Below are 23,615 nucleotides of genomic sequence, written 5' to 3'. Positions count from 1 at the left end.
GTGTTCAACCAACACAACCAGCTATCTCTTCCCCTCACACACACCCAAAAAAAAAGAAAAAGCCAGCTATCATCGATCAGGCCTATTTAAGATATGTATCACTTTGGAGTTTGATCACGTTAAACAAACAAAAGGTGTAAAAACTTGTCCTTCACAATTGCAATGGCTCTGAAGGCTATGAGGGTGTTAGTGGTGATGGCTTTGGTCGCAGCCTTGATGCAACTCTCACAGGCTTTGGGCATTGCTCAATTTAGAAGAATAGCAGCTCAAAACAATGTGACTTTTATGTTGGTTTTTGGAGATTCCAGTGTTGATCCTGGCAACAACAACCGTCTTGCAACCACAGCGAAGGGCAATTTTCTTCCGTACGGGAAGAATTTCTTTAATGGCCGTCCCACTGGAAGGTTCACTGATGGAAGGCTTGCCACTGACTTCATTGGTAAGTCGTTTTTCACATATCTTTATGCCTATTCCGCGTTTATAATTTCGATTCAGGTTTCCGCTATCAAATTAAATGCCATCACTATCTCCTTATTTTACTACAAAAGTTGCTCAATAATGACCCTACACTTCTAGATAGTTTAGCACGCATGCTGAGTTTTTGTGGAAAAAAAAAAAAGCAAATTCCTAAACTAGTATATATTACAGCATCATATATTCTCACTCCCTCCGTTTAATTTAATTCTCCTGTTTATTCCTTGTACAGCTGAATCATTTGGCTTTACAAATGCCATTCCGGCCTTTCTTGATCCCACTATCAAGAAGATAGATTTGTTACATGGAGTTAGCTTTGCTTCTGCCGGTTCCGGTTATGATGACCTCACTGCCAATCTCTCTGTAAGTCCTCTAATAAATCTTCTTATTCAAATTTGCTTGGCTTTTACTTTGTCGTGAAATAGAAGCAATGCTTGAGTCAATTTTGCTTTCGGTGAATCAGAGTGTGTTATCTGTATCAAGACAATTGGAGTACCTTAAGCATTACAAGATTCACCTGGGAAATTTGGTCGGTGTGAAGAAGGCGGAAGAAATCATTGGCAATTCTATATTTTTACTAAGTATGGGCACAAATGACTTCCTCCAAAATTATTACTTGGAGCCCACTCGCTCCAGGCAATATACTGTGGAACAGTATGAAAATTACTTGGTCTCTTCAATGTTTGAGGACATCAAGGTGCTCGCTCTCTCTCTCTCTCTCTCTCTTTCTGGAATTTGATACTTGTTATTTGTCTATATTCAATTGTGCCCTAAAATAACGTCACACACTCGCATTATATTAAAATTATAGTGGAAAGCGTATTATAAGCAAAAAACATTAAGAAAAAAGTAAGTGAAGTTTTCTTTAAGAAGTTAGGTTCACAAGTGTGCGATCACCCGTACCTCCATTAAAAATCACCAGCTATAGTTTACCAACCACATTACCATTGTATTTATTTACCCTCTCTGAAAACTTCTTCAATTTTGGGTCCTATCTTCTTTCTGGTGTAACACATGTGGTTGTCTGACTGCAGGCGATGAAAAGTCTAGGGGCCACAAGATTGGTGGTTGTTGGGGTACCTCCCTTGGGCTGCATGCCAATTGTCAAGACTCTACAAGACCAAACAGCATGTGTAGAAAGTTACAACAAGGTGGCAGCCTCGTTGAACTCCAAGATTCGAGAGAAGTTGGCCATTCTCAGAAGGACAATAGGGATTAAAGCTGCTTATATTGATTGTTATGATATTATCCTAGACGCTGTAAACAAACCCAAAAAATATGGTCAGTATTTTGCATCGCAAGCTGTTTTGGTTTTTAAACAAGTTTTGAGTGACTGATGTTTGTTTTGGGGGGGAAAAAAATCGCAGGTTTTACCGAAACTGCGAAAGGGTGTTGTGGGACAGGAACGGTGGAATTTGGGGATACATGTAGAGGCTTGACCACTTGCGCTGACGCTGGGAAATATGCATTCTGGGATGCTGTTCACCCAACACAAAAAATGTATGAAATTATTGCCCGACAGGGTCTGGAATCACTCGATGTGAATGCGTTGTTCTAATTAAGGACATCGACTTCTGACAAACGGTTATGCGTCCCTGTTTATTATTTTTTTGTTCGGAATAATTGAGACTTGAAAAAAATTCAACGCGATCCATACTGAAACAGCATATCAAGCGTAGACAACACTAAGATACATTGAGATTCTAAATATAAACTAACGTGCACCAAGTTCACCATATCCTCTAAGAGATTCAAGTACTTATTGATTAATGAAACAAAAGCAAGCACTTGAAATCAATTAACTTGAAACCTTCTATAAGGTTACAAAGGTGAGCCCAGAGGCCAGAGCCAACAAACTTTTCTTCCAATAATTTCACCAAGCTTTCCGTCATTGCTGGAGTAAATTAATTTTTCCAGTCTCCCCCTTGACCTGGTACTTTACCGTTTAACATTCTTGTTTAGTTCCAAATCTTTAATATTATCGAAAATACATGGCTTCGCTAATTTTTTCCGCTACTTCCTCAATCTCTTCGCTTTCAGAAAAAAAAAAGCACATTCTTTTTTTTTTGGTCTTATCCACGAGGTATCCTGGGGAGGGCCCCAACTGTGGGAGACACCTTTAAGCCCGTACCACAACCCAGACTAGAAGTCCCCGCTCGAACCGGGAGGCACAGGTTCTCCCAACAAAGGCGACTTCCCTGCGACTCGAACTGGGGAGCAAACCCAGTCAAGCCACTTAAGGGGACTCCATTGCCAGTGGAGCCAACACTTTGTTGGTAAAAAAAAAAGCACATTCTAATAATTCAGCAATCTGTTTAACGTATAATGTGATGTTCCCCTTCATTAAATCTCCTTGTCACCTTCATGAAATCCCCATATTTCAGGAATAATATCTTGACCGATCGCTCTTTGCTGGGCTGGCCTTCAACTAACCCACAATCTGTTCCCTCACTAAAATGAGGGAGAACTTCTGTTAAAGAAATAATAGATAAATGCAAATTAAATGTGCCAAACCCCTTAACAAAGCATAACGAAATCCATTAGTATCACGTGACAAATAGTTTTAGACCACTTTAGAGCGCAGTCCACCAAGTAAAAGATAAACAATAAAAGCCAATATACACATCTCGGTGGAGTGCATTTTCATGTTGTAGAATATTATAATATGTGTTTTTATTTTCTTTCATAGGGTCTTTTACTTTAATAAAATATGAGATCGGCAACCAAAACATTACTTTATATTTACATGTTTATATATATCTAAGTAAATTTCATCAAATATTTTGACTATTTTAGTCATTTTTATTTATATAATAGTTTAACAATAAAATTTATGAAAACATCCAACTACAATTTCAAAAATAAAATATAACAAACAATTAATTGATTCAATTACTTTAAAAGCTCATAACATTATTAAACATTGGGATTTTCTTTTAATAATTAAACCACAATTTAGCCTCCAATTATATCATCTATGATAAAACGAGAGGCCTTGAAGACGTTGTTGCAAGTCTTCTCAGTTGGATGTATTGAATCCCAAAACACATATTTTGATGGGTCTGCACACACGATTGAATTTGGGTTGCATAAAAACGCCGCTTCCAAATATCCACTCCCACAACAGCCAGTATCTACCTCATCAAATCCTGCCAAAAAAAAAAAAAATAATTATATATATATATATATATAATCCACTCAAAAGAATTTTTTTAATAATAAATAAATTTGCAAATAATCACGGAAATTTTAGTCAAATTAAAGAAAATTCTTACCAAGTCTTCCTTTGCCTTGGATCATGTCAGCCAGCGGTGCATATATGTCAACAAAGACGATTTTGGCACCAAGTTGGGCTGTGCCAAAATGCATGGAATTCACTTCATTTTGGAGCATTAAATTGAATTGTCGGGCGACGAAGGAGTACTTTTCTATACAGCCACGCTGAAGAAGCGCATTGTAGGAATTAAGGGTGATAACAGCAGGCAAGCAACCCATTGGAGGCAGCCCTGACACTGCGATTTTTCTGGCTCCTTCTTCCCATAAACCCTGTAATATAAATTTATTATTAATCACACAAACAATAGCTAAGTACTTATTAGATTATTAAGCTATCAAAATTAAAGATTGCGACGACGAGCTTGTTCTGAATGCGACGCTCATGGGCTACTGCGGGGTTAATTGCTCTTTTGGGCTTAGCCTATAGACCTAGGAGCAGTGAGCCGAGGCAATTCTGGCCCAGGGAACGCATTGTCCCCGGATTAATTCGAGAATAATTTGACCCCTCCTATTATTTCATCCGCCACAACTTTTCAATTAATCTCTTATTATTATTTTCTTGTTCCTTCTCTCTCTACCATCGTCTTCACTTATCACCTATTTTCATCACCGATATGGCCACCATCACCGTCACCATCAATCCATCACTACCTACACACATACGATGTTGTTGTTATTGAATTTTGTTAAATTTTATGAATAATTAATTAATGAGTTTTGTTGTTGTTGATGACGTAGATTTTAATTTCGCGTGAGGATTTTGACAATTTCTTTTTGGGATTAGTTTAAGCTATTAGCGTTGGAACCGTAACTAGAGTGCTCAAGCACAGTTGGGATGGATATTCTCACCGGCATTACTAGCATCCAGCAGGCAGCAAGTACAAAGTTGTAAAGACCCAGACCCACATCATTGTTAGCAGCTTATGACGACAGTTGTTTGGGATCCAGCAGCAACCACCATCCAATTAATCTTTATGCTATGTTACGACTAAGAAGTAAGAATTGCAGACGTCTCTACATTATATCGCTTACTATTTATTGCATGCATGTGGATGTGGTCAAATTCTATCCTCTGAATCTCAAATGGCCAGGGAACACAAATCATTAATGTTCAATTAATATCTCTAACTGATGAAGCCTTGCTTGCTAAATGAAACTTTTCGTCGGCAAGAAAGTACCTTACTATAACACGTGTGTGTGTGTGTGTGTGTGTGAAATAAATTATTGTGTATAAATAGATGGGACAAGAAGGTAATTGTGGAAAGCCAACATCATGAAGCGGCCCGTATACTTCATTTTTACTAATTGCATAAACTTTGTGTTTTCTTTTAACTAAATTAACACATCAGTGATTTAGGAAATGGAGAGGGGGCCAAATTACCTGCAAAAACTGTTTAACTTGTTGCAAGAGAAACTGCTGGTAACCTGAGAGCGTGTAGGTCTTTCTTCGAATTGGCAGAGCATAATAATTGACAATGAAGTCATTTGTGCCAGCACTAATGAGGAAAACGGCTCTCTTTATATGTTGCTCCATTTTTTGCTTTCCAATGGCTGATTCCACTCTCCTTTTGTACTCCTTAAAATACTCTAGTTGCCTTGGCATGTCAATAACATTCTGAAATTAATGGAAAAACACATGTAATCATTTGCTTATCAGCAGCAATCTATGATATTAATATATATCATCACACATTTTTGAATGTGTGCGCGTGAATATATATATATATATATATATAAAGAGATAGGTGCAGGGAGAGACAGATATTCTTGGCGTGAGTGGGTCAAATCCAGAGGCAGCAGAGGCAAAACTAACTCCAGTCATAAGGTCCTCCATGCTAAGATTTGGGTCCAAATAAGGAGGCAAGTACTCTTTGACGCCTACATAAGAAGCTGCGATAAACCAAAATTCGGTCACATTTCCGCTTCTGAACTGCAAATTAATGATAATAAATTAATTAGCTTTCCAATATTGTATAATGTTGTGTTTTAAGCCCTATCTATCAAGACTAAACCCACCCCAAGAACACTTAACTCACTGGTTATGATCAAGAACTAACCAAGAAGAAATCAAGCTACTGAGATTCAAGAATAACAAAAGATCAAGCACAAAATTACACACGGATTAAAGTGGTTCAGCACCAAATGAATGATGCCTACATCCACTGGAAACAAGCTCTGTGGTTTCACTTTATTGCTTTCAAGAGTTTACAGAGAACAATCACAAATGGAGATTACAAGTTTAGCTTAAACTCTCTCTCTCATTCCCTTCTTTCTTGCCCTCTCTTGATTTTCAGATCGATTACCAAAACCCAGACCTTCAGCTCTTTATAAACAGATTCTGGGTTTTCCTCACTCAACGACTTTTCCCGCTAAGCTGAAACTGAGTCATGTGCTTGCAACGTGCCTTCATTAAGCATGTTCAAAACGGCTTCTGGTTTAGTCGTTTCACAAGTAAAGGGTCTTGTTCAGCTCACGTGCCAAACATGTGAGCTACTTAAACAAAGAACGACACAATGGCTCATGTCGGTTTTTACTCAAATGCCTATCAGACGACAAGTCGTGCTGCTACAGACTCAACATATGACATGTCGAGATACTGTATTTAGTTCATATTTCACATATAAGTTTAAAATTTACCTACAAAATCAGTAGTGAGCCGGCCATTTGTGAACCTTCCGGTTGGTGTTTGGTTCTCAAAATCTTGTCCGTAAGGATGGAAATTGCTTCTAAATGCTGTGCTAATGAAATTATTATTTCCAGGGTCCACAGTCGAGTCTCCAAACACAAACATAGCTGAAACCGAATTATTCCAAGCCCTTTGCTTCTTTAGATCTTGTGCTCCTGAACTGAAGAATGGCATGCAGAGAAAGAGATGAAGAAGAAGAAGAAGGAGCAGCTTATAATATTTCTGATACAGTTCCATATCTGCTTTTTTTTAATAGGAACTGATGAGTGATCATCATCATCATTGGTGAAATAACTCTCATTTTATAGGTTCCACTTCCACATTTGGCCTTTTTTTTTTAGTAAGTTGAATTTCTAAATGACAAAAGTACCCTCTCTAGCTTTTTTTTTATTTTTATAAATTCTGATGATTTCGTCACTATTTCTAATTTATTAGGTTGCTGCAGTTTGGAAACCAAACCAACAAACGTTTCCTTATTAGTCTTAGGGTCTCAACTGCTTTTTGCCAAAATCAACCTTAATTAAGCGTGGTCTCATCAAAGGAAATATAATTTAGTTTAAGAATTTGGATGTTATTATGTGTCATAATCGTGCGATTATTGTTTCAATCAAATGATGCAAGTCATTAGTTCACAAAATACATTAAGAAATCATTAACTCCACCTAAACTTTGACAAGATTATAGTTGTAAGTGCCAAATATATATATATATATATAACCACTTACATTACATCACAAGTCTATTAAAATTGTTAATTTGAATAACAGAAATAACTTGTGTTAATCTTGAACTAAAAATCAATACATCTACAGTTTATATTAATTGTGGATTAGAAATTAATATGGATATGGTTTACGTGAATTCCATATTGGAAATTGATAACTACATGATGATTTATATGAAAGAACTGGAGAAAGCTGACAATGAATAGACTCAAATATTAACAATAAAGCAGCACGTGATTACTAGCAGAATCACGTGCAAGAAAGTCAGATGCAAACAAGAATAGTTATCAAATCTAACAGTGTAAATTAAACGCAGGAGACGAATGGTGGATAGAATCTCCTACCAACATTGTACCTCTGAGTCTATAAATAGAGGTCAAAAGGATCAAGAAAATGATTTTTACCTGATTTCCTTTAATAATCATCAGAAATTTTCAGATTCTTCTAGATCCAAAAGCTCTTTTAAAGATAAACACTAACTTAAAGCATCAAAATATCTTTTGCAGGTATACACTCAAATTCGATTCGTAGAATTCTCAAAAGTCACAGACTGTTATTCAATAGCTTTCGAGGCAAACAAGTGATGTAATCCTTTATTTCTTTGATCTTAATTACTTTAATTCTTGGATAGTTGAAAGTTTTATGCATTTTCAATAGTAAACGATCTATATGGCTTTCTTGGACGGAATTTTTTCAGTAAGAATGCTGCATGTCCGCAGACAGATGTAATTAACTCGTAACACCGAGAAATTAAGACCTCAGTGAATAACCCTTAAATATCACTTTAAGAATAAAGAGTTAAAAAAGAGTTTTTTGATACATATATATTTGATTAGTTTTATGAGAAACAATTGTGATAATGAGGGGGCCACTTCATAAATAGAAGCGTTTCGTCCAGAAAGGCTTATAGTCCCAACTCCCAACACATTATTGAGCTTTTTAATTTAGATGGTCCCAACACATTACATTTATATATATATATACAAATTACTTTTGTATTTTGACGAAGCTTAAAACTTGTAAACTAGAGAAGGAACTTTATTATTTTTGGAAATATAAATTTTGTCTGTAGTCAATTGATTGAAAAATAAGTCTAATATATATATAAAGAGGGAGAGAGAAATGTTACGGTCATGAATTTTAAAATACGAAAAAGTGCGGAAAAATTTTAAAATTGTATGATTTTAAAAACTTAAAACTGTAAGTTTTTAAAGTCATGTGGTTTTAAAGTTTTTCCTGACTTTTCCGCACTTTAAAATCTCTGATCAGAAAACTACTATATATATATATATATTAAAACAACTTATAAGCTATCAAAAAATAATTTATACAAATTTTTTTTGAAAAAAAGTGATTTAATTAAAAACAAAGTTATTGACACTTATATTATTTTCTAAATTCAAAATTGGATCCAACTACTACGATGCAACTGGTGCATCACACCTTTAGTTTGTATTTTTCTTTTTTAACCATTAGATCTAAAATAGAAGTGGTTTCAAGAGTACGGCTGTGTGTATTTAGTTACTAACGAAGAGCATGTGTTTTGATTTTAAATTGAAACAAATCATGTAACGAACCATATGACAACTTAAGTACTTAATAATGAGGAACTTTTAAACGAGACTGTAAACAACTATACTTTATCATTCAGTACTGTGATCACACAAGCATATGGTCCAATGATGCCGGAAAAAGATGTACGGTCGAACTTTTCCTATGGATGCAATCGTGTATTCGGATTCAACTAATTAAATTAATCCTTCAAGAAATATGTGTGCTTCTTGGAGAAACTGAGTGTACAAATTGTGATATGAATTACTGGTTCGCAATATTGGCCATTCTTTTTTCGAAAGCAACAAAGCAAATCGTTGCAGCCCACAAATAAATGCTTATAAATGTGCAATTATTATTCTCTGAGTAATTATATTAATTTAGATTTTTTTTTTTTTTGCAGATTACTATCAATTTGTTCACTCAATTGAGAGTAAGTATTCTTTTTACCAGCGATATACTTTAACATTTTTCGTTAATGTTGTTGTATATTACGGCAATCAATTTCATTGAAGAGGCAAGATTTGATTTGTCACAATATGTTTCTGCTTTAATGACGAAGCTCATGCAAGCAATAAATGTTTTAGATAAGCAAAATCCACGTTTATATTTCATTGAATGCTTACAGCTGGAACAGAAGCGGCGGCAGTTGATTCTGATTTGCAAATTAATATTTGCTTTCAATGCTATAATCAATATCAAGGTACTGGGTCACGCTTGTAACAGGAAAAAATCTTTCTTATCCCTAAAGTTTCATACAACAAGTTATTTTAGTTTTACTTTTTAAATAATAATTTAAAATATATTTCTATTAACTCACCATTAATTGAATATCGTTTGTTAGTAATTCATTAAAGATAAAAAAAAAAATTTCATCAAAGAGAAAATTAGAAAAATAAATAAAAATTAACATATAATTAAAAATGATTTTAACTAATCACACTAAATAGGAAATACCTAAAAAGATGAAAAACATCTATTTCAAACAATTCTTTTTTCATTTCTTTCTATTTTGGCGGCATGAAAACTATATAAACCCTAGATCTAAGTACTAAAAATATCACAATTTTCTTATTCATATAAGTATACTCTCTAATTACACTGTAAAATGGCTTGAATTGAGTTAAAGATAAAAAAGATATTCAACAGTCAGCACATGCAAGCACATAAAAATTATTGGTATTTTTGAATTTTTCTTCAAATAATTTAAAGATATTGTGTTAATTACAGTTTGTTCCTTATGACAATTATTCAATGGTTATATCAAACTATATCATCGTTGATTTCGTTTAAGAAAAAATCAATAAATTTTGCATATTTTGTAGTGTCATTTAATTGTATAAAAAATTATTTTAATATAGTTTGTATCACTTTAATGAAAAATCATGTTTTACCCTCAGTGAATTACTAGTTAACAGTTTTATATTAACGGTAAATTAACGGAAGGATATTTTAGGATATTGTTTGCAAAGTAGGGATGAAATATATATTGCATTAAATCTTAGGGATGAAAATGACTTGTTCCCCGCATGAAACATTGTTTCAAACCCAACGTGAGTTTATGTTTAAAGGTCCAAGCATCCAATATCTCACCATCTTAGGTTACCGCATAGCAACATCAAATCCTTAGTAGCCCACAAAACAATTACTGCATTCATCAACTGATAACGATTTAAATGATTCAAACAATGTTAAAGAGTCATATAATGATATAGGAGGCATAATATTTATTCTTATTCTTTAACTACAAAAGCTTAATACTATTTCCAAAAGGGCATCATAATAGACAGATACTATATACAACTGCTACTTCCATATGCATAGTCATACTTATAAAGGTACATAATAAACTTGTGACACATTGCCAGTTAATGAGCTCGTTTTACTCTAAATAGAAGCAAAAGTGATTAAAATTAAAGTCAAACGTTTTAGCCATGAAAACATTCTTGAGTATAGATAAATCAAGCGAGTTAATTGGCTGATGATAATTTATTGTACAAGTTTTATAGCGAAGTCTCTATCTTCAATGCATTGAATACAGATCAAGTTATGAGTTATTTGAATAAAACTCCAGCTTGCTTTGATTTTAAAACTTGTAAATCTCGCCTTTAGTCATGGTGGATTTTATTGTTTATGAAGAAGCGTGTGACACTTTTATTACAATATAAAACGTCCCGCATTTTTCAATCTATCTATGTTCCAATCTGCAAGGTGGCAATTCTTGGGTGGCAGGAAATCGAAGACCGGCTCAGCGCCCAGCCGTATTGCCTTTGTGGATTTTCACACTACGTACTAATAACATAAATGAATAGAAATATCAAATAATGAAGGTTATAGGATTATTGTAATAGTCTTTCTATTGTACATTCGCCACAGAAATTAACCCATTTAAGAATGAAATTTCTTTTCTTTTTTTTTTGAAAGATGCAAACGTTTTTTGCCCTTTACGGGACCACTGAACATTCATTGCGAGCGCATGATCAATTCTAAAAATTTAATTGACAATCCATTGAAACATTGTTAAAATCAAGATGATCATAGGTCGAATATGCAGTTGCATACTTTTTTATGTTATTTTGATCATCCGGCCGAACAAGGATTTGGAACAGTGAACTGTGTCTTCAAAGTAACATTCAAAAGGCTATTCCACTTATTTATTAATATCACACAAACTTTATCCTTGAGAATGAAGTAACTTGAGCAATGGGTCAAAGGTGATTTGTATAATGGCTATTCAGCTTTCTGTTATTGCCGCTAACAACCAATCATCTTCCTTCTTTCAACTTCACGCGTGAGCCTAAATTTTTACTAATTCATACCAGTTTATAACAAGGGTAAATTTCACATTATCTTCTTGTGAATTGATTATTTTTAAATTATTATTCTCTTTATTTTTAAAAATTTTAAGTTATTCTCATTTTTGTTTAAAAGATAAGAGAAATGGTTCGAGACTTAAAAGTGCAGCTGCATTAAATATTTTTTAGGAGAGGTTTGCCGCTCTAATGGTCATACCCGACTTGAATTTGGATTAGTCAGATCTCAATGTGGTCTTCGGATACTAGATAGTATAATACACTAAAAAAAATGGGAACTAGTTGATTAATTTTTTTTTCATTATTAACAAAAATAGAAATAAATTATGATTTTCAAAAATAATAGAGTGATTTGAAAATCGCCAATTCATAAAGGGATACTGTGAAATTACCCTTAAATCAATAAATTAAAATAAGAAAAAGATGCAAACAAATCTTTTCATCGTTTTTTTGTTATGGTCACAGGCTGTCTTTAAGGAAAACTTTGACATGAAAATATGTTTCCCTCCTATTTTTCCTTTTTTTTTTTCTTCAAATGGAAGACATAGGAATTATTATCTTTATGAAAATTCACTTAATGGAGATAAATTGAAATACGAATGTCCAAATACAAAGTCAATAAGTCTATGACGAATCATGCATATTCTAGCTAGCCAGCTATACATTTCCTTAATTCTTTGTTTTTTCTTCGATTGATTATGAATTAAAGGAAGGGCTTGCGATATTATATACAATATACATGGCATCTATATACGGTTTAGCAGCACAAATTATTATAATGGTTACACAAGTCAACTAACCACCTCATTCTCAATGTTCAAAATCGAACTATCCACCATTAACTTAGCTGGTTAGTGAATTGAAGCACAAGTTTCCAACTGGGTATCCATTCATTGTGTATAATAAAATCCATAGATGAATTGTTAAAATTACGCGTCTAAGTAAGCTTTATATATATGTTTATTTCCCAACTGAAAACATCCTCTAATCTAAAATATAAGAAATTAATTATTAGGGATATCGAGAGAGAGATGTGTCACGGTAACATGGCTACACAACAAAATGATCATGATGCAGCACCTGAATCAATATTAGAGAATGTATGGGCGAACTTCATTGGTAGTAGTGAAGACGGAAGAATCCAAAGATCAGGAACAAGCGACGCATCGGAATTTTCAAAATCATCATCATGGGAAGAAATGCCAAGTCTTGATGGCTCAGTTGAAATCCTAGAAAGGCTACCAAGTCTTGGGAGATGGATTTCGATGGGAGCTGAGGCTTGGGAGGAACTACTCGATGGAATTATCCCTACAACCAAGGAATCCTATAAATGTAATACTACTGGTGATGATTCCAAGATTTGCCGTATTAATAGTAACACTGCCAGTAGTGCCGAACCAGGGCCTAATAAAATGAATGCTATGAGAGTGGAGAAGGTGGCTACATCTACGCGACACTATAGGGGAGTGAGGAGGCGTCCATGGGGTAAGTATGCGGCGGAGATAAGGGATTCATCGAGGAAAGGTGCCCGAGCTTGGCTTGGAACTTTTGACACAGCTGAGGAAGCTGCTTTGGCTTATGACAAGGCTGCTTTAAGAATTAGAGGTCCCAAGGCACACCTTAATTTCCCACTTGAGGAAGTTGCTAATAATGCTATGGCAACTGAATTTTCAGGAGCCGGATTCAATAATTTGAGTATGATGACCATTTCTCAAGAGAATGATAACATTTCTAGCTCTCGAAATCGAAAGAGAACATCGAGAGAGTGGGAATACCAAAATATTGGCGCTACGAATTATATGATGATTGATGAGCCCGCAATTCCAATAATGAGAACGGCCAGCATGGAAAGTGCATTTGGCCATGAATTGGACGTGCTTGAGTTTCAGGACTTGGGCAGTGAATATTTGGACAGTTTGCTATCTTCTTTGTGAAAACAAGTTAAAAGGAGAGGTAGCAGCATGAAACGTTTCCAGAGTTGATCAAAATTTACTTCTCCAGCGTATACACACACACACACACACTTCTGTAAATTAATATAGCAACTTCATGGCATTGGTTATTGTTGATTTATTTTGTAGTTGGGCATTATTTGTTAGGTAAGAAGAGGATTAGTTGGCATAGCATTACATTTCATTACATTTGTAATATTTGTTCATCTAGAAGCAGAGAAATATGCAATACTGATATGTTACTTGACTATATATATAACATCCCTTTGATCTCTCTCAAAGTATGTTTGGGATTGAGGGGTACGCAAATTTGGGTTCGATCAATCCGATCGGATTTTGAGTTAGTCGGGTTGATAAAAAAGTTATCCAAACACAATATTTGTATTTCAACGATCGACAGATCAAATAAAAAATTATCTCAATTATAATGGTTATGTATGAATTATGATGGGTAAAAGGAATGCACATAATATAGCAAAAGTATCTGAATTATAATGCTTTTCAAATTGAAAATAACAAGTATCAAACAGTTACATCACATCACCATCATACATTGCACATATCATATAACACAGATGATATAACGAAAATTCATAATTAATTATTTAATGTAATATAAGTATACCATAAAAAAGTCACTAGATTTGGATTTAAGAAGGTGGTGGTCGGTGGAGCAAGCTGCAGCAATGGTCACGATGGAACAAGCTGGAGTAGGTCACGTCGGCGCGTCGCTGTGGACTAGCTTCACATTGCAGCGGCAGCTGGCGTCAGTCACTGGATATGTGTGTGCGTATGCATTGCCTCGGTGACTGCCTGGTTCATGTCGGTGCCGCCGCCCTATGGTCTAAGCTAGGTGCGTGATGTGGTGTGAGCTCTGTGTGTGTGGTTTTAGGCTTAATCGATTAGGTATTTAGGTTTTAGATTTTTTTTTGTTTTAATAATTTTTTTAATTGTGGTCTAACCCGATCGATTTTTTGAAATGCATCGAGTTTAACTTGATTCGAACGCAATCCGACCGGTTAGACAGAATCCCACCCAATCAAATTGAATTTTTCATTCAAATATGATTTGAACTCAAATTTTCAATATAAAATAGATCAGAACATATCATATCAAATTGTGTTAACATGTATGTGTTTGTAATGATGATTTTGATATTAAGAATGATTAAGTTTTTAAAAGTTCAAATTTTTTTTCATATATTTTAAATAAATCATTATTTTGATAAAATAAATGTTTTATACTTAAAAGAAAAGTGATTTAATGAAATTGATTGTTTTTTAAGTTCATGGTCTAATTGAAAAAGTTTGAAAAACTTTGACATCAACTAGTATTGTCTCGAAACTCTGAAAATTGACTTGTTTGTAAAGTTTTATGAAGATTTAAACCATCATATAATTATAGAAGGTTTTGAGGTAAAATTATAATTTTAGAAAATAATTTCACCGTATTAAACGGCTAACCGTTTATGAGATAATAGCTAACTGACATCGAACAGAATTGAAAATTAGCTTTTGGACACTGACGACAAACCGGTATCTAGACAACGGTGATTCGACAATTTGAAATTATAACACAATAATCATTTGTTCAAGTCAAAATGGGGATCCAATAAAGGCTAAACGATAATCTGATTTCGTGTAGAAAGTCAACAATGGTTAGTTTTCAACTTCAACTATAAAATGGCTCAATCAAATTCAAGCATTAAGAGATCCAAGAGTTATCATTGAACTTTAAAATTATTTTTGTTTCACTTGTTCACACATTGATCTTTCATTTGTAATCAAACACTTTGTGCGAGAGAAAATTCATTTGTAATCTTGATTTTTGAGTGATTGTAAGTGTTTGAATATACTTGGGTTAAGAGATTGGGGATAATCTTTTGTTGTAAAAGTTTGTTGACACTTTAGAAATCAATTGTAAGAGTTGTTGAAGTTTGGAGGCTTACTTAGTGAAATCCTTAAGCCCGGTGAGCTTGAAGGCGTAGACGTAAGCACTAAGCATAGTTGGCCGAACCACGTAAAAATCATATATTTGCTCTCTCTTATTCTATCTCTTATTTTTCATTGTACATTAATTTGTTTATTTTGATTTTAGTTACTTAGTTTAAATTGCATTAAATTTTAGTTGCTTAAATTTTTAGAATCCAATTCACCCCTTTTAGGTTGCCTAGTTAGTATTTCAAATTGTTTGCCAAACTCCTATTTAGGATTACTTTAGATTGTCAAATAATTACTGATTTAACAATCTAACAACAAAAATATGTTTGGTAAACTTTAAAAGTCATTGTTAAGCAATATGTTTCTTAAATAATTATTTTTGTATTGATTTTTAGAAGTAGGAAATAGTAGTCTTTTAAAATCTAATTAGGTGACAATCTGTCTTGGTAAGGTAGAATACCAAGGTTGCCCTTGAAGAAATTAATTATTTACAAAATTATCATTCTAACAAAATTAAACAATAAATAATATTTTAATTTTAAAAATCAAGCAAAATATTAAAAAAAAAAAACCGCCAGTGAATTGAAACTACCGCTGCCCACCGCAATGACGTCGTCGTCGCCGGTGATACTAACCTTACGACGACATACCGTATGTTATCATACCGAGAATTTCTCGATCTATACAATGATAGTTTTTTCATCGGATGAAACTAAACGGAGGAGCGACACGCACCTAAAGCAACTGGCGGCGTTGTGGTGGCTGCCGCTCTTTTGGTGGTTCGTGAACCCCTGTCGTAATTTTTTCTTTCAACGAGAACACGACCAATACGTAGATCGAGAAATTTATGATCTCATAGTCATGGCAGTGACACCGGAAGGTTACTGTATTCACTGGAGACGGCGGCGGCTCGGCGGCCGGCAATAACAACTAAGTTTTCCGGTGGCTTTTTTTTATCAATTTAAAACATTAATTTGCTTCATTAAAAATTTTTTTAATTAGAATTTGATTTGTATGAATTTAATTTACTAATAAAAATGGTTAAAATTTGTTATTATCATAGTAATTATGTACCATTTTGATCATTGAATCTATAAAGAATATAATTTATGATTAATTACTAAACAATGTAGTATGAATTATTTAAAAAGTGATTCTCTCGTAATCTTAATTTACCAATTACCAGACATCTTAAAACTATTCGAAAAGTTAAGTATTTGAGAATGTTTATAGGAATTAATTATTTGGGAAGGTAACGCAATTCCAAACATACCCACGGCATCTTGACTAGTACAAAATAAATCATTTTCAATATTTTTATTACACGTGAATATTTCCGTCTTTAACTTTGAATAGTCTGGCCGGACAGAACAGCATCGGATGAAAGATAATAACATTCACAATTTTAAAATATCTAAAAATTTATTTAGATTAAGATCAGCGCAGCTTGCACGTGGATAAAGTTATGAACATATTATATGTATTCTTATTTAAAACCAAGTAATTACTAGAAAGCCGAGAAGTTGTGTGCAATTGTAGGGATGACAGAAATTTCTATGGGGACGGGGACGGGGGCCTTTGCAGATTTTTCCCATTTGAGGAGGGTACGAATACGATTTTATACCCAATTTCTTATTTGGAGAAAGGACGGAGACGATTTTTTACCCAATTACTTATTCGGGGATGGGGTGGAATCTCCATCCCCTCCCCATTTTCCCATTTCCCTATTTTAATTTTTAATTTTATTTTTATTTTTCTAGAATTATTAGTCAATAAATAATACTTTTTAAATTGTAAAATATTAAATATTAAATATTGGTGTCACTAACAAATATCAAATTATTTATACAAATAATATAAATATTAGTTAATATAAAATGTTTAATATAATTTAGACTTAACTATAACCAAAAGCACACAATCTCACAAGCTCATAACTCACAAATCAAACTCTAAATCACTTTCTTACAGTCTTGCTCATCCTTTCCAATTTATTCGTGCAGTAGTAAGCACCAACTCGTCTTCATCTCATCATAGCCTAGTAGCACGTAGCGTTATCAATTATCGAGTAGCCTAACTCATCGCAACATCAACTAACAGCCACACATGCGGTTTTGTGGCGCCATAGTCGGTGATCAACAAGTATCATTACTCATGGACAACAATCACGTCAATATTGTATAAAAATCACATTATTTGAATTTTGTTTTGAAAATCATTATTTGAATATTATATATATCAAAAGTTTGAAGGAGTAGAATGAAATATAAGACTCATTCATGATCATTTTCGTTTCATTTTATATATTTTTAGGTTAATATGATTGAATTAAGTTTGAAAACTAAAAAAATATATCAGTTATTCGGGAATTGGGACCCTCAGGGATCTCCTGTTATTATTCAGAGAAAAACTCGGATCTCCTCAAGCAATTCTGACGGAGACGGAAAAAGAATGGAGACATATGCATAACATCAAGGATGGGTACAAGAATGTTGGTCTCCTCCTTTCCCCTCCCTATTGCCATCCCTATGCAATTGTGCATTGTAGAACAATATAAAGGACGAGTCGTTCAAATTCGAACTAAATCTTCAAACGACACTCGTCCTACTTTCCTTGCTGGTGCACATTCACTTTTGGCTCCTTCCCTAACAGATTTCCTAGAAAAATCAAGTTTATTAATTCTATCTCTGTAGATATTCGTATTATGTCTGGGAAACGTGTATTTTAAATAAAAATACCACCGACTTTCTTTTTGGCTCTTCTGGTGGGTCGTCGCAAAATAAACATTTATCATTAAATTTGATTGTGTGTGAACACGGGACCAAGTTGAAGACTTGTAAACAGACAAACAAGATCTGAATAGACGATCCCAAGTTGGATTTGATCATCCCAAAAAAATTTTGGTCAAATTTGATTTCCAATAATGTTAAACCAAATACAAGGTTTATATTGATTCACCAACCAAATTTTCTTGGACCATTTCGTGGAAGGCAACCGTCATATAGAAGAAAAAAATCACACTAATTTTCGTTGAGTTGGGCCTAATATTATTGTTTAACTTTCTCATGGAATCGATCAGCTGGCCATGATTTTCCCTTGCCTACTCATACTGTTAACTGAATGAGCCGATAGTTCTACTAATTAATTCACATATTACTTCTTGCAATTTGCAGTTAGCATAACACAACGAATGAATCCATGCATCTCCTCAAGTCAAACGTTTAGGATTAAAGTAAATGGACTTGAAATTGTACACCAAAAACCAAAAAAGCACTAAATTGTAAAGGCACAGTGTTCAAAAAACTTTCACGCATCTAAACCATTGAATAATTAAATTGGGAATATTTCACGCCTTGCTTAACAATTAACTTAATTAATAGTTAACTAGATGATTCATAGTTCATACCTGTAATCACTAGTCTGAAAATTATTTAAACAGCTAGTCTATAAGTAATTAATCTCGCCCCAATAGTACTAGCACTTTGACTACTTAATTACTCCGATTCCGATCTCTGAGTCGCAGTTGAAACCGTGCTAGAGCTACTGCCACTCACCTCTGGATTGTTCTCCAATATTGAGCTCAAATTTACATTCGATTTTTCAAGCGATGGCGAAGATGATGAACACGGAGCAGCAACCACTTCGGCCGGAAAATTAAGCAACGCCTTAGCACCACGCATCCGAAAAGCAGCTCTATCGTAAGCCAGGGCAGCCTCTTCTGCTGTTTCAAACGTGCCCAGCCATATCCGTTGGCCGTGTCTGGCTGAGTCTCGAATCTCAGCCGCGAATTTGCCCCATGGCCGACGCCTCACGCCTCTGTAGTGCTTCTTGCTTATGGTCCGTTTCGGTTCAAGCATGTTTGATGTGTGAACTTCGCTTCTTTGAGGCATGAATGAAATATTTTGGGCCGTCGATTCATTTATGACTTGGTATATGACCATGTCTTGTGAATCATTTTCATTAAATGGTAGCTCAATTTGGGAGGCCGGAAACATGGCTTCTTTGATCGGCTATTTCTTTTGGCTTTATGGGTATCGCGCGCTCTGATTCTATAGGATTCGGGTGGCTGATGTTTGAGTTAAATGGCTCTAGAGTTGAGCTTATGTTTGGAATTTTAGCACAGGTGGGGCATTTGGAATTTTCTTATTAGGCAACGTGAAGCCATGAAGGTGAGAGGAATGAGGCTGATGAATGGATGCTTATGGTTTCTTTTTAACTTTTTAGCTTTAGGCTGGTGGGTGGGTGGGTGGGTGGTATAGAATAACTTTTAGCTAGTAGTTTTGATTTTACTTCCAATATTTATTTCACGAAAATAATTATAATTTCTTTTTTTTTTTGGGTAAATGCATTAAAAAAAATCAATTTATAATGTTGTAAATAGAGTTTTCTAATTTTATAAAGAACAGGATCTTGGATCTAAAACTCACTCTATATTAGATATATGCAAATCATTCATTAAGCTCCCATCTATACTTTCTATCAATGGAGTTCTTGCCAATGATGTATTTATTTTTAAATGATTAGTGGCAAAATAATTCTAGAATCACAAATATTTGTGCAAATAATTTTATCTAAATTAATGTAGTATAACGTGATTCGATGATAGACTCAAGTATATTAAAATTGAAACCAATAATTTGCCTTTAGGAAAATAATAATAATAATAATTTTCGTCCGGGTGATGATTCGATTCATAGAACATTAGACGAAGTTGACGGGGCTTTGAATGGAAAAATATTTTTATCCTTTCAGATAAAAGCATAAATGCACAGCAGTCTTGTTAGGAGACCATCAACAGTCAACCTTACACGATGAAAAAGCCTTTAATTTCCTAGATTAATCATCCTTAGAAATTTCTTCACAGTCGCCAAACATGAATGGAATTGTAATCGTAATATAAAACTCAATATGTTTCTCAAAATAGGATAGATAAATCAATGAACAATTGTATCTTAATTTAAATTAAAATACAAGAATGTGATTAGTCACTAGTAGTTTTTTTTTTAAATAATCATTAATTGTTAATAATAGAAAAATAATAAAGTGACATGCTCCGATCCCATGTGATTATTTATTAACGCATATTATATTTGCGTCGTACAAGAACTGAAAAGTTGATTGAAGAAAAAAAAAGAAATTAAAGAATATTAATATGGTGGCAATACTGAAATTTTTATGTTTCAGAGGGGTAGAAAATGAAAGGTCAACCTTCTAGTGGGTTCAAACTATTGGGTGATGTCGCGTCGATGACCTGGAAGAGGATCTCTCATGATCAGTGACGTAAGATTTCGGAATCTAGTGCAACTCAGCACACATTTTGAGCTCATCACAGTCGTCAGCTTTTCCGAATCAATCAATATCTTGACTTTCGAGGAATCAGACTACCCGCCCACAAAAACCACAAGAAACCCGGCAAATCTAAAAGAAGAAAAAGAAAGTTCGCCAATCCGTCATAAGTGACGACAAAACTACACGTCATTTGGAACAAAAGCAGAGAGAAAACCACGAAGGAATTGACCCTGACATGTGATTCTCGTAGTTTATAAGTTATTGTCCTGTGGGCATGATTTTTAAATAGTTTTATTTAACTGATTTTCGGATTTAAATTTTAAAAGGAAATAATAAATTTAAAATTTAATTGAATTTTACCTACCATTTTATTGTTTTAAAAAATAAAATTAATAAAATTAACTTAGATAATATACAAATATTTTTATTCTAAAAAGTAAAATAGTTATTGAGTTTTAAGTGTTAGTGTCACTCTGTTTTAGAGAAAATACATCAAACTTTAGATTTGAATTTTTTATTCAATTTTTCGCTTGAGAAAATTCAATGAATTTTCCACAAATGAAACTCATAAAGTTACTTTACATTATATATATATATATATTTGTTTAGTCTAATGGCATCCCAATTTCTTCCCTAACCATGTAACTAGAATTTGAACCTCTTGATGCCAATACAAGAGATTTAATTTATTTGGATATGAGGTTTAGTAGTATATAATTAAGAAAACTACAAACCCTTGTACAAAACTTATTTTGCACAAAGTGGTGTGACATAAATACATTGATGGGATGAAATTAACATGACCCATATGATTTATTTTTATAATTTTTTATTTTTATTCAACCAATATATTTATGCCATATCAATTTATATAAAGTAAATTTGTATAATAATTTGTAGTTTTATAATTACCATCATAAAAAAAAAGCACTTCAGAGACTAAGATAGAAATATAAAAGTTTTTTTAAATATAAAATCTATATAGGAATATAATAGTACCTTGTTTGTTTTTATATTAAAAAAACATAAATATGGTTATTTGACGTTTATATTCTTATAAGTCAAAACAAATAAAGGGATCAAATTTTATAGTCAAGAAAATAAACATATTTAATAGAGATTTTTTTCTCATTAAGTCAAAGTAAATAAAGGGATTAAATTATATAGTCAAGAAAATAAGCATATTTAATAGAGTATTTTTTTTCTCGTTTCGAATTTTTTCCATTAAGATAAAATCACAAAAGTTTACTTTTTCTATTCAGATATGAATGTCTAAAAATCATATATAAGTTACAAAACAAAACAAGAAAAAAAACTGAAATTAACTAAATTTCAAGTATCAAATGTTTATCAAACAAGTCAACTAAATTATTTTATTTACAATATGGCCCATATAATACAGCCAATGCCGGTGAGATATGCTGCCTAAAATCACAGAGAATTATTTATATAGCCACACACACACACACGTGTTCCCAGATTAAGAATTTTAGTGTTAGCAGTATCTTAACCCAAATTGAAACAGATAGCGCAAAACATTTCAATACCAAAAAAAAAAAAAAAGGGAGAAATTTTATTTAAAGTAAAGTAAATATTTCTAGAGACAAATGTATGTACAAGACTTATATTCACCCCCACGCAAAAGTATTTACCCTGTATGCCGTACGTTCTGTTTAAAGTAAATACGTTGTACCTGCTTTTGCTCTTCCTCTTCCTCTTCCTCTTGTCTTGTTGTTGTTGATGTTGAATAGCAGTGCCACGGACGTTATTCTGGCCTATATCTCACGTCTCGGCGCAAAACCATTAATATTAATATGTAAGTAAGGCAGCTGTGCGTAAGGTCCACTCAGTTGGCTATGTGATGATGAAGGAAGAGTTGGAGCGTAATACGATGTAACACCATCATAACATTCTCCTCCTACTCTCGGAAGCTGACCATCGTTAATAGCCATGTCACCTGAAGTTGCAATGCCTCTTCTCTGTCTTGCTCTTGGTCCTTGTTGTTCCATTATTTGAACAAGATTATTATCATTAATAGGAGAATTATAACTATGACCAACCATTGTCGGTCCGCTCCGATTATGATCTGCATCTGATGGCTGCCCGAAAGTATTAAACTTTTGATCGATAAAAGCATGCGGAGCCTCGTTGCTATTAATAACATGAGCCTGCTCTTGTTGGGAGGTCGGATAGCTTATCAATCCTGAAGTCGTCATAACCGGGCCACGCCCATAGTCAATAATTTGTTGAGAAGTTTGCTGCTGATTCTTCATCTTCATCAACGCCTCAAACTCACGCTCTAGCTTCCGGTAAGCTCCCAGTGGCCCATGTACCGGGTCTTGCTCCCACATTGCTGCTTCCCATTTTATGGACTCAACAGCTTCTTGCCGATCTTGTGGGGTTTCAAGATTCTTAATTATCTTGGACAAGTTGCTTACGCCAAAAATCTTGTGAACCAATTGGAACTCCTCTGACTGGTTCCCCGGAAAGTACGGCGGAAACACACAATCTTGCGTGCACTTTCTTCTTTGATGCTTGCATGCAGCGCATGCATAGCGGTTGCCCAGCTCTCCATTGTTTGCCATTGCTGTTACTTCTTGCAATTCAAGAAGAAGATTAAAAGAGGAAAGAAATAAAGGGGGCCAAAAAATAATAAAAATAAACGACTTCAAAGAAATTAATCCCTAGTGAAACAGAATTAGAGACTAATTTAACAAAAGATCGTAGGAGAGAGAAGGAAATCTCTACCGTTAACGGACCGATTGATGTTATACTTAAGAAGATACGGATTCCGATTCTTTGTTCTAAAATATATAACACGTCGAAAAGAGAACGAATTACGAATATCACTGCAACGCCATAATAAGCTCGCAAGATTAGAACATCATATGTCTCTCTCACGGAAACAA

At 33.9% G+C, this 23,615-nt stretch overlaps 4 protein-coding genes across 4 annotated transcripts; 2 read left to right on the top strand and 2 right to left on the bottom strand.

The window, feature by feature from the left end:
• LOC18053409 (GDSL esterase/lipase At5g45950) lies at positions 1 to 2,096 on the top strand. Its single transcript, XM_006449384.2, has 5 exons — positions 1 to 439; positions 707 to 837; positions 938 to 1,171; positions 1,509 to 1,755; positions 1,842 to 2,096. The coding sequence occupies exons 1-5, from the start codon at positions 163 to 165 to the stop codon at positions 2,030 to 2,032; spliced, it is 1,080 nt and encodes a 359-aa protein (XP_006449447.1). The 5' UTR covers positions 1 to 162; the 3' UTR covers positions 2,033 to 2,096.
• A 1,257-nt stretch (positions 2,097 to 3,353) lies between these two features.
• LOC18053408 (GDSL esterase/lipase At5g45960) lies at positions 3,354 to 6,694 on the bottom strand. Its single transcript, XM_006449383.2, has 5 exons — positions 6,388 to 6,694; positions 5,510 to 5,640; positions 5,132 to 5,365; positions 3,750 to 4,020; positions 3,354 to 3,623 (listed from the first exon to the last, which is right to left on the bottom strand). Exons 1-5 carry the CDS (start codon positions 6,671 to 6,673, stop codon positions 3,430 to 3,432), a joined length of 1,116 nt encoding a protein of 371 aa, XP_006449446.1. The 5' UTR covers positions 6,674 to 6,694; the 3' UTR covers positions 3,354 to 3,429.
• A 5,877-nt stretch (positions 6,695 to 12,571) lies between these two features.
• LOC18053407 (ethylene-responsive transcription factor ERF091) lies at positions 12,572 to 13,459 on the top strand. Its single transcript, XM_006449382.1, has one exon. It carries the CDS (start codon positions 12,572 to 12,574, stop codon positions 13,457 to 13,459), a length of 888 nt encoding a protein of 295 aa, XP_006449445.1.
• Positions 13,460 to 18,790: 5,331 nt separating this feature from the next.
• LOC18053406 (pathogenesis-related genes transcriptional activator PTI5) lies at positions 18,791 to 19,649 on the bottom strand. The gene has a single exon (XM_006449381.2). The coding sequence runs from the start codon at positions 19,410 to 19,412 to the stop codon at positions 18,912 to 18,914; it is 501 nt and encodes a 166-aa protein (XP_006449444.1). The 5' UTR covers positions 19,413 to 19,649; the 3' UTR covers positions 18,791 to 18,911.
• Between the last annotated feature and the right edge of the window lie 3,966 nt (positions 19,650 to 23,615).

The sequence above is a fragment of the Citrus clementina genome, unplaced genomic scaffold (assembly GCF_000493195.1).
Source record: "Citrus clementina cultivar Clemenules unplaced genomic scaffold, Citrus_clementina_v1.0 scaffold_2, whole genome shotgun sequence".
Classification (NCBI taxonomy): Eukaryota; Viridiplantae; Streptophyta; class Magnoliopsida; order Sapindales; family Rutaceae; genus Citrus; species Citrus x clementina.
This window is presented reverse-complemented; position numbering and strand designations above follow the sequence as displayed.

Excerpts from the sequence above, each read along its gene's own strand:
- LOC18053409 (XM_006449384.2), top strand. The coding sequence starts at position 163 with ATGGCTCTGAAGGCTATGAGGGTGTTAGTGGTGATGGCTTTGGTCGCA. Across the intron at positions 440-706 it reads GCTTGCCACTGACTTCATTG|CTGAATCATTTGGCTTTACA; the intron begins GTAAGTCGTTTT and ends TTCCTTGTACAG. Across the intron at positions 838-937 it reads ACCTCACTGCCAATCTCTCT|AGTGTGTTATCTGTATCAAG; the intron begins GTAAGTCCTCTA and ends TCGGTGAATCAG.
- LOC18053408 (XM_006449383.2), bottom strand. The coding sequence starts at position 6,673 with ATGGAACTGTATCAGAAATATTATAAGCTGCTCCTTCTTCTTCTTCTT. Across the intron at positions 5,366-5,509 it reads CACTCACGCCAAGAATATCT|AATGTTATTGACATGCCAAG; the intron begins GTCTCTCCCTGC and ends CATTAATTTCAG. Across the intron at positions 3,624-3,749 it reads CCAAGGCAAAGGAAGACTTG|GATTTGATGAGGTAGATACT; the intron begins GTAAGAATTTTC and ends TTTTTTTGGCAG.
- LOC18053407 (XM_006449382.1), top strand. The coding sequence starts at position 12,572 with ATGGCTACACAACAAAATGATCATGATGCAGCACCTGAATCAATATTA.
- LOC18053406 (XM_006449381.2), bottom strand. The coding sequence starts at position 19,412 with ATGTTTCCGGCCTCCCAAATTGAGCTACCATTTAATGAAAATGATTCA.